General features: G+C 38.0%; 1 protein-coding gene across 1 annotated transcript; it reads left to right on the forward strand.

Moving 5' to 3' along the window:
- Positions 1–6,690: 6,690 nt before the first annotated feature.
- On the forward strand, positions 6,691–8,837 carry LOC127851708 (prostatic spermine-binding protein-like). Its single transcript, XM_052385563.1, has 2 exons — positions 6,691–7,316; positions 8,710–8,837. The coding sequence occupies exons 1-2, from the start codon at positions 6,707–6,709 to the stop codon at positions 8,754–8,756; spliced, it is 657 nt and encodes a 218-aa protein (XP_052241523.1). The 5' UTR covers positions 6,691–6,706; the 3' UTR covers positions 8,757–8,837.
- The last annotated feature ends 2,466 nt before the right edge of the window (positions 8,838–11,303 follow it).

The following is an 11,303-nucleotide window of genomic DNA, read 5'->3' on the forward strand; positions in this document are numbered from 1 at the left end:
CCAGAGTAGCAGGTTACACGCCACACAATTATGACTACCATATCTCTTGCATGAGAGCATGGAACGACAACTCTGCATGGAGATAGATGATTGCTACGAATATAACGCAGAAATATGTCTGGATTTTCTACTGTTGGGAAACGTTAACACCGCTAATTGTCTTCTTATTTATTATCAATGTATAATTATGTGTAACAGCATAACAACATACTTGTTTCGCAATTAAAATATTTAATAAATACAGGTATCTTGCAGGTTTCTAATTTTCTTTCGCAAACTATTGTTGAATAGTTTAAAAAACTAGCCATTTTGTAGCAATTCTTAAATCACAGTCTAAACTGCATACACTTAGCTCTATAGTTACAATTTGAATGCAAATATTAGAATGCATCATGTTATATCATCCATATATTTTTATTTAAACATTCAAATAACACATAACATAGTACATGTGTAAAAAGGTACGTGGTATTGTGTGGAGATACTAAACACTTCACATAATTTATTTGCACATAAAATAATAGTTACAAAATAAGTAATGCTAAAACACTGTCATCAACCTACAGTACAAGAATATTTACGTATATGAAATGACAAAGTGGTGTTATTTTATTACCTTTTACAAAATTAACAATGCTGGTTTTCTACTAGCCATAAAACACTTATCATGGATTAACAAGTAACAACCAATTTATTAATTACACAATAGAAAGGAAATCATATTAATTGCATTAAGCATTTACTAAACAAGTTATTTGCTACTGTTTAGAATTACACTATCTTACTAAAAATGATCACAACAGGTACTTAGTGCTTTAACATACTTGTGGTAAGTTTTGTATTACTAGTTACTGTCGATATACAGACTAAATTTGCATGAGAACTTTCATATTTTTTCAGCATAATTGCCTTCAAATTGTTAATTTAACAACCCTTTGACATTGTTTGCACATCTGATCTTATTATACCATAGCTGATTTTTGTTTATAGATAGACAGATATAGACTTTTCAAAGTTCTATAAAAGTTCACACATGTTCCATCCAAGTAAACCAACAGAACCAATAAAGACAACCACAGATAATAACTGTGTATATAGCTTGGAAATTTTGATAGTTCAGGAATCCCTCCTTTGTTGATTTCTGTAAACCAAAACTGTCAGTTTTGCTGGATAGAATGGCCTCTTGCCTTGGCAAAACAGCTTCTTAAAACGGAAAACCAACAAATATCTTAGAATTTGATCAATAATGCAGATAATTTATAAATGTCTTGTTTTTTGTTGATATCGAATCTGGAATATTTTTTTACGTAAGATTGTGGTACGAAAATCCAACGGTATCGGATTTTGTGGTTTTAGGCCTAAACTTATTAAAGTGATATGTAAACTTTCGGGATATCGGTAAAGTGCGAGAAGACGAGGTGTAAATACGTTAAAAATTAAAGCTAAAAGACTAAAAAGTTAGATCGGAATATCTTTAAATTTTGTGAATAAATGTGTTTATGATGGATAACTACGACATCTTACCAGAATATTGCTCATGATCACACGTAAAACTTTTTTCTGAGAGCGAATGGAAAATGCGTTACGAATTCTTACAAATAAACAGTAGTGTGTCGTTATTGGAATATCGCGAGAATACTGGAAGAATAGAGATGCCAACTATAATGTTTAAAACAAATACTTTTTTAACAAGCGTTTGTGATTTGTCAGGATAATAATAACAATAAGATATCGAAAAGATCAAAGCAAATAAATTCGACAAAAATCTTAGATTCGGCAATATATTTAAGACGGGTTATATTCACGTAAATTGTGTTTGGTAAAGACTGTCACTATGTGTAGTGAACCAGTCTTCGGCTTATACCCACTGAAGAGTATTCAGAGGAGATAATTGAGTAATGACTTAATTCTGGAACGGTTGCGAAGAAAAACAAATAATGCGAGAATATTTAGTGCGATTCGCTACACAATTATGATGTCATTGATATAATTTTTCCTGAGGTATGTATTTGCATGTGATTTAGCATATGTCAAAGTGTTTTTGATTTGTTCAAGGTCATAAATAGCATCGCGAAAATATATGTCGCGTGGCAATTTTTTTGAGACGCATCCATATGTGGTAATCTTATGTAATTTTATGTCTAAATTTCCATATGTATGAACGGTCAACGCCCGCTTCGCGGGCTTTTGCCCGTATAAGACTACTACGACGAGAAGATTGGAAAGTTTTAAGAAGAGTTAGATCGAATAATAACCAACGTCCCGATGCAAGACGTCTGAGGTTGGACCAGACTCTTACCAAGACTGTGCGCAGTCTGTAGGCAGGAACATCTCCGACCGGGCGTGAACAGCGTCCCTTTCGAGCTGATTGAGTACGGATGAGAGGCAACGACTGCAGCAATGACGGCACTGTGCCAGCGCATATGGTGAGGAGAAAGTTGCATAAGGAGATGACATAGTCTATGGACATCCCCCTATCAAAAAGGGCAACATGTAGTGGTGCGAGAAAAATAGATACCATAAGCCATCACAGCAAAGTCATGATACGCAACATCCTTAACTGACTGAAAAGAAAGGCCGAGGCACGGCTGCAGAAGAGCAGGCTAGATATGCAGAGCTGATCGGAGCACAGTGGAACATATCTTCAACTGCACAGTCATCATTTAGAAACGCATACAATACCAACGTGATCTCTTCCACAACTTTAAGGAATATCTATCCAATTCACGTGGTAATCCACATTGTGTATTGATCCACCATACACACTTATCAGTATATATAAAATGTTCTATGAACTGGCTCGTCAACGGTTAACTTTACTCTTTCCTCTGCATGTGAATTGAGTAGTGTTAATAAGGGTGTGATCACATCGGAATGCGTGGATAAAATGCACTGATTTGATTTCGGGTAGGGGTGGGGTTATCTAAAGAATGCCAAATCTATACATTTAAAGGCGTATTTTAATCCTTCTTTATTACCCACTCTACACAAATTTCGGTGATATACTGACACCCAACATTATCTATTGTGGACACGATTTAGCTATTTTTATACTTTATATCAGGTCATCTGTATTTCTGAAATTGGGCACTGATGATATGGCATAAATGAGAGTATTATTAATATTTTGGCAAGTTTTTAATGATACGATCTGATAATTATAAAGTCAAGTATTCTTTTTGGTCGAAAATTGATAATTACGTTAACAATCAAGATGCTATTTACTAAACAAAAGGCAAATACAAGTAGTAAAAATAAAAGTACCTTTTTAAACAATATCCTGTAAAACAAACAATTTAAAATACGACACAATTACAACAATAATTTTACAGAATCATAGTGTCAGACGGGAATAATTACGCGCCATGGTTTCACATAATATACGGACATGCAAATTACCGTGCTGATCAAACATCGCATCATTTTCTCAACTTGAACGTGGTTCTAGTATATTTGTTTCACTGAGATGATCCTTATCGATACTCTTCCCGATTATCCGCGATTAAGTTTGGTACTCGGAATGTCCAATCGATTGCTTTTAATATTATTGAAAATTCCAAACGAACCACGGTAATTATGTAAGCTTATGAACGATTGGACGAGTTTGCAACGTCATGACGTCATTGACGTAATCGCCGTTAGAAACGCAATAAGCAATACAAGAGAACAGACGCAACGACACATCGATAAATATATATTTAAACAAAAAATGTACGATATAGCACTGAATCAAGAAACGAACAATCTATTCCAGCTTACCCCAGTTGGAAGGTATTTCGTAACCCAAGGGGGCTATCCAGCTTTTGTGAACGACGTGATCATGCCATGTTTGCGAAGCTTGCGGTTGAACTTCACGAGACAGGCGTATCATGCAGTGAAATGTACCCAATTATAAGACGGCGAGTGCAGAACTACGTACTCGAAGAAGCAACAAAAGAAGGACTTCTATACGCAAGGCCGCGTCGCAGAAAAGGAAGTACGTTTTATCGTAAATCGTTGATTCCATGTTATATAATTCAGCGTTTACGCTTTTTGCAATGCAAAACTATCGTTTTAATTGATTTTCGTTTGGAATCATAATAAGTTTTTTTTTAAAGAAATATATTTGAATTTTAAAAATAAATATCCGAATTTCATTCATCGATTTGGCGCCTTAAATCACCCTTTTGTTATTAATACTTAATATTGTATTCAACTGATGTAACTTTGTTAACTTTCCTTCTAACCAAATAATGTTCAGAATGATAACTTACGGCTTATTCTCCGTTTTTTTTTTAAATTATAATTTATTAGTTGATCGTCGTTAATTTGATTATCGTTAATCCCAAATCACCGTTATCTCGATGTATTGTGTTTCCATTTTTCCTTCTTTATTTAATTTTCAAGTCGAACTCGGCTATTTCTTATTATTGCTATTTCAAAAACAGTCCGGTCCAATCTCGAGTTATTATGTCTCCATTTGTGATTGTCGGCTCAGGTACATTTTAAAACTATCTCGGGTACTCATTAGTATAAACCATTGAACGGAAGTTATGCTAAAAGGTTCCACTGAGTATGGACGGGTTCCTTTAAGCGTATTTTCCGTCACGGAGTATATTGTAGTAGTTCTAAGAGTAGCGGGGATATTTTTAAGTAGTCGACAGCGAACAATGGATCGTTATTATACCCCCACAAACGAAGTTTAGGGGGTATATAGGAGTGAGCTTGTCTGTCTGTCTGTCGGTCGGTCTGTCGGTCGGTCCGTATTAAGTGTCCGCTCTCTAATTCAAGTTGTTTTCATCCGATCTTCACCAAACGTGGTCAGATGTTGTATCTAGATGCCGTCTAGTTCAAGTTCAAATATAGGTCATGCCGGGTCAAAAACTAGGTCACGGGGCCACTTAGTGCGTTTTAAACATTGAGCATGGTGTCCGCTTTCTTATCAAAGTACTTTTCATCAGAACTTCGCCAAAACATGGTCAGAAGTTGTATCTAGATAATGTCTATGCCAAGATCGAACTTGGGTCATGGCAGGTAAAAGACTAAGTCACGGGGTCACTTAGTGCGTTTTAAACATTGAGCATGGTGTCCGCTCTCTAATTCAAGTAGTTTTCATCCGATCTTCACCAAACTTGGTCAGATATTGTATCTTGATGATGTCTATGTCAAGTTTGAATATAGGTCATGCCAGGTCAAAAAATAGGTCACGGGGTCACTTAGTGCTTTTAAACATTGAGCATGGTGTCCGCTGTTTTTTTTGTGTGAAGACAACATTCAAAATATTATGTGTCAATGCGGCATGTGTGGTATTCGTCACGTCTGTGATTATGATTATTTTTCAAATGATAAATAATCGACGTTCTAATCGTCCAGTTACAAGCCTATTTTCATAAGCACTGTTACAAATAAAAGCTTACCTCTTGATTTTACAGAAACAGAACACTGTAAATAAAGGCTGCACTGATGACAAGGGCTGCTCTGATGGAAAAGGCTGCACTGATGACAATGCCTTACCAGATTACAAAGGCTGCTCAGATGACAATGGCCGTACAGATGACAAGGGATGCACAGATGACAAGGGATTCACAGATGACAAAGGATGCATAGATGGCAAGGGATGTTCAGATGCCAAGGGCTGCAATTATGACAAAAGCCTCCATGATAACAAGAGCCTCCATGCTGACAAAGGTCTAACTGATGACGAGGGCTGCTATGATTACAAGGGCTTCATTGATGACAATTGCTGCATTGATGACACGAACTGTACTGATGGCAACGGCTGCTATGATGACAAGGGCTGCACTGATGACAAGAACTGTACTGATGGCAACGGCTGCTATGATGACAAGGGCTTCACTGATGGCAACGGCTGCTATGATGACAAGGGCTTCACTGATGGCAACGGCTGCTATGATGACAAGGGCTTCACTGATGACAGGGGCTGCTGTGACGATGACGAGGGCCTCAATGACGACACTGGTTGCAATTTTGACAAAGGCTGCTCTGATGAACAGGATTGCAATCATGGCAAAGGCTGCGAAGATGACAAGGGCTGCACTGATGTCACGGGCTGCAGTGATGACCAGGGCTGCACTGATTACAAGGGCAGCAATGATGATGCCAAGGGCCTCACTGACGACTTTAAGTCCAATTATGACAAGGGCAGCACAGGTGATGACAAGGGCAGCACTAATAACAAGGGCTGCACTGATGGCAAGGTCTGTACTGATGACAAGGGCTGCAATGATGACAAGGGCTGCAATGATAGCAAGGGCTGCACTAATGGAAAGGGCAGCAATGATGACAGGGGCTGCGAAGATGACAAGGGTTGCAATGATGATTACAAGAGCCGACTCACTGATAACAATGGTCTTACTGATGACAATGGCTGCAGTAACGATGAAAATGGCCTCACTGATGACTACTGCTGCAACGATGATGTCAATGCCGCACTGATGACAAGGGTTTTAACGATGATGACAAGGGCCTCAATAATGACAAGGTCTGCGATGACGATGACAAGAGCGGCACAAATGACAATGGCCTCGCTGATGACAAAGGCTGCAATGATGATGCAAAGGGCTTCACAGATGACATTGGCTACAGTGATGAAAAAGGCTGCAATGATGATGACAAGTGCTGCACAGATGACAAGGGCTGCAATGATGATGCCAATGGCCTCCCTGACAACACTGGGTGCAATAATGACAAGGGATGCACGGATGACATGGGTTGCGATGATGATGACAAGTGCCTACCTCATGACAAGGGCTGTCAAGATGACAAGGGCCTAACTGATGACTATTGCTGCAATAATGATGACAAGAGCTGCCTCGCTACTCAACAGGGCCTTACTGATGACAATTGCTACAATAATGATGACAAGGGCCTGAATGATGACAAGGGCCACAATGATAATGACAAGGGCCTCACTGGTGACTTTTGCTACAATGATCATGACAAGAGTCTCACTGATTACAAGGACTGCTATGATGGAAAAGGTTTCACGGATGATGACAACGGTCGCACAGATGACAAAGGCTGCAATAATGATGAAATGGGCTTCAGTGATGACAAGGAGTGCTCTGATGACAAAGACCGCACTGATGACACGGGCTGCACTATTGACAAAGGCCTTACTTATGAAAAAGACCTTACTCATGACAATGGCCTCACTAATGACAATGGCTGCACTGATGACAAAGCGAGTCATTGTATGAGCTACACTAATGTCAACGGTCTTGAGGATGGCATGATCCTGGCTGATGACAAGTACCTGGAGCCATTTAAGGAAGACGCCATAAGTGGCTTCACAAAGAAAAAGACGTTCGGCAGAGGTTGGCGATTTTTTAAAAGAATCCGATTATGTTGCATTCAGAAGATCAAAGACTAACTTGCAAAACCTCTTTGTATATTTTTTATAATATTTAATGTTCAAGTTATTTTGTAATTTAATTAAAGTTGAATAAATATAATTAACTTCATAATATATCTGATATTATTTACTTAAACAAATCGAATTAGGAGCAACCACGTGAGTGCGTTTGCGTGAATTGCAGAAACACCTTTTTTGTCTGATTAATACAGTTTCATAATATTATAATTATTATAATTATTTATTTTTATGTTCGATGATAAACATTTGCACCAAGAGTTTTATAAACATTTCAACACGAACACAGCTACCAATGCTCTTGTTTTTAAAACTATATTGTACGAGTATTACACACAATATATTAAATTCCCGTTACCAGTGACGAATGTAATGAATGCTTTTTGGAAGGGAAACGCGACAATGATACCAGGTTATGTTATGACAACAGACAAGTCATTGAACGAATACATGATACTAATGTATTTATTTGATAATAAGATATTTTGATATAAGATTAGATTATTAGATTAGATTCAATTATCTCATATTTTGATATATGATTAGATTATTACAAGAATAAGATAATAGTTTCATTATAATATATTTTGTTCCAACAATACATATGTATTACCATATGAAATAAATCATAGTACCAAATAAGCATGAATATAGATTGTATATAAGTTCATCCTGTTAAACAGATGTGATAACTTATGACACATACTTCATTGTATAATCCTGTTGTATTAATTATTATATGTATGCATATTATATAACACAAAAAACTGTAAAGTTTACGTGAAAATATGTTTTATGTTGGAAAAAAACATACGAACACAAAAAACACATAAAGCAAAAAATCATGCAAAACAAAGATGCACGAAAGGCATATGTGTGCCCCCTCCACTCCCCCTCCATCACCCACCATATCCTCCATAATGGTGGCTTTAGGGCACTAGGTGTTTTTTTCTTTTGGTGCTGGTCAGTTATAGATCTTCACGTATTTTTTTTATTTACGTTTACTTTTCAGATCATTTTTGAAAGGCGTGTTCAGTACAAGTCCACTCGTAATGACGTCATAGAACACTGATAGACTTGAATTTATGTGTCTGTAAAATGCGCACACAGTGCTTTTAATTAGTATTGCAGATATGGGAACTGATACGAAAAGAGTTAGACATTATACCCATCAACTTGTTTAAGATGCTAAGCCACACATTGATAAAATTACAACACATATGTTGCCAAACAAAAGTGCATTAAATACAATGAACATAAATATAATCGTTAACATTAACACATTCCAATAAAATTGATTTGTTTTTCAATTATTATTTTTACTCAAAATCTTTCAGGTCTCCGAGAGAACATTGACGTCTTGAAGTTTGATGCCAAGAAATAACAAATACGGAAAATCACAAACAACGTTGTCGCCGTGATGAGAGTGTCTTCATGTCAAGCCAAATACCTCTGTTGATATTCCGTTATTTTCAATTTCCTTATGCACATTTCCCTAATTGCTTTATTTATTGAAGCAATTCAGAAATATATTGATTAACGGCAAAGCAATGTGTTTTTTTCCATATTGTTCAATGTCTCGAAAAAGCTATAACAAGTTGTGCGTCGAGCAGCGACTTAAGTCTTGATGCATGTACATGTATATTCATATGTACATTAACAGTTCTTAAATATAATTACTCAAACAAAAAAAATGGAATAATATTTTTTCGTAAGAATTCTTTTAATCTTCTATTATTTGTTTTGTAAGAACACATTTAAGTGGTTTTCTTGACTTCATTTTATTGTAATTTTGTTGTGTATACATGTATACCTAATCATCTGTTCAGTAGGACCCGGTAAATTGGTGTTTTTAGCGTTACAAAAATGGCTAATGGTCATGAACAGGGATGTCAAAGGACGTTAACAGAAATGTCCAAAGTTAAACAACGTTTTGATCTTGTAAAAACTTACATTTAAATCCATAATGGCGGTACTTGCAACTTTTCAACAACACTTTTTGACACACCATCTCAGATTCTATCAATAGTTCTATTGCTACGAATAATACCTACAGCATACTCTCGGACGATCCGATTACACCCAATCAATCTAGTACCAGTAGCTTCCCATCTGGTAGCTCACCCGGCCAACCACAGTCTGCATTCACACCCAACAGGATTCAAGACCGACCACCACGTCCATTTACCAGACCTGTCGTTCGTATTCTGGTAATACATTTCCAGAGTCTGAGGGCAAAGAGGGCATATTTTTGGCTAATCTTGGAAGAAAGTGACCCAGATATTGTCAAAGGTTGTGAGTCGTGGTTGTACCCCGGTATCTTTGAAAAAGAAGTTCTACCTAATGGTTACTACTTTTCTGCAAGAAAGGACCGCGTACAAAAACGATATGGAGGGGTTGTGATTGCAGCCAAAGACACCATTTGCGGCACCCAGCTATGCATCAATACCAACTCTGAATGCATCGCAGCTTCCTTCCAGTGTCCGGGTAGTAGCCCTCTAATTGTTGGGTCTGCGTATCGCCCACCAAGTAGTGACCACACATACATGGATGATCTCTGCTCAAGTATATGAGAGCTCTATATGCTTCACACAATAACTCCACTATTTGGAGAAGTGGTGAGTTTAACCTTCCAGATAAAGACTGGAACCATAACACCGTGGTGGGATCTATCTCTCAAAGAAACCTTAGTGTATAGTTACTCGATTCCATTTATGATACGTCATCTAAACAAATAATTGATTTTCCCACCAGAGACTCTATACCCTGGACCTCTTTATCACCAACAGGCCATCCCTGATCGAGAAGTGCAAGCCGTTGCCTGGAGTGAACGACCATGACATGCTCCTGATACAAAGTCTAAGAGAAACAAGCTACCAAGCAGAAAAATTCTCCTTTGAGTGATGGCTTCTCCTGCTGACATTCGCACAGCTGTCGGGGATTTCACAGATCATTGCCTAAAAAAATTTGACACTCATTCCAACATTGATACAATTTGATCTGCGTTTGTCGTTGGAACGTCAAAGATAATAGATACACTTGTCCCATCCAAGATTTCTATAACAAGACTAAGTTAGCCATGGGTTAACAAGAGAGTGAAAGACCTGTCCGAACGCAAGCAGAGAGCATAGAACAGAGCCCGCCATACCAGAGTTTCCTCTGAGATGGATGAATAAAAGCGCCTACAGAAATAACAGCATTATGAATGCCGCAAAGCTTGTCATAGCTACGTGGACATGGGACATGGTTAGAAAAAAAAGCTAAGAAGCTGTACTTATATGTTAAAGGCAAGCGGATGGATTGAAGCGGGATCTACTCATTGAAGGCTGAAGGCGTGACCCATAATGATCCTGATAAAAAGGCCTCACTCCTGAACAACCAGTTCACATGTGTCTACACGACTGAAGAGCTATCCGACATCCATTCTCTGGGAGAAAGCAACTAACCAGAAATGCCATTATTTGTTGCTGGAGCCGAAGGGACCAACAAATTACAAGAAAACCTGAACCCACAAAAGGCCTCCGGCCCAAACAATGTCCGTTTCCGCAAGGAGTATGCAACCGACATTATCCCACAATTGTCTTTAATGTCTCATTGGAACAGGGGGAAGTTCCATCAGACTGGAAGAAGGCTAACGTTTCGCCTGTGTTCAAAAAAGGAGATCGTAGTAATCCGGCAAACTACAGGCCTAATTCTTAGACTTCTGTATGCTGCAAGACCTCGAACATGTGCTACACAGCCAAATCATGAAACACCTGGACCCCCATCGCATCCGTTCAGACCTTGGCTCTTGACCAAAGCGAACAAGTCGATGCAATTCGTTTCGACTTTAGCAAGGCATTCGACGTCTTTCCTCATCAACGTCTACTTGCCAAGGCCAACTTCTACGAATTCCGAAGAGCCACACTGCACTGGATCCAAAGTTTTCTTA

The sequence above is a fragment of the Dreissena polymorpha genome, chromosome 11 (assembly GCF_020536995.1).
Source record: "Dreissena polymorpha isolate Duluth1 chromosome 11, UMN_Dpol_1.0, whole genome shotgun sequence".
NCBI classification, from domain to species: domain Eukaryota; kingdom Metazoa; phylum Mollusca; class Bivalvia; order Myida; family Dreissenidae; genus Dreissena; species Dreissena polymorpha.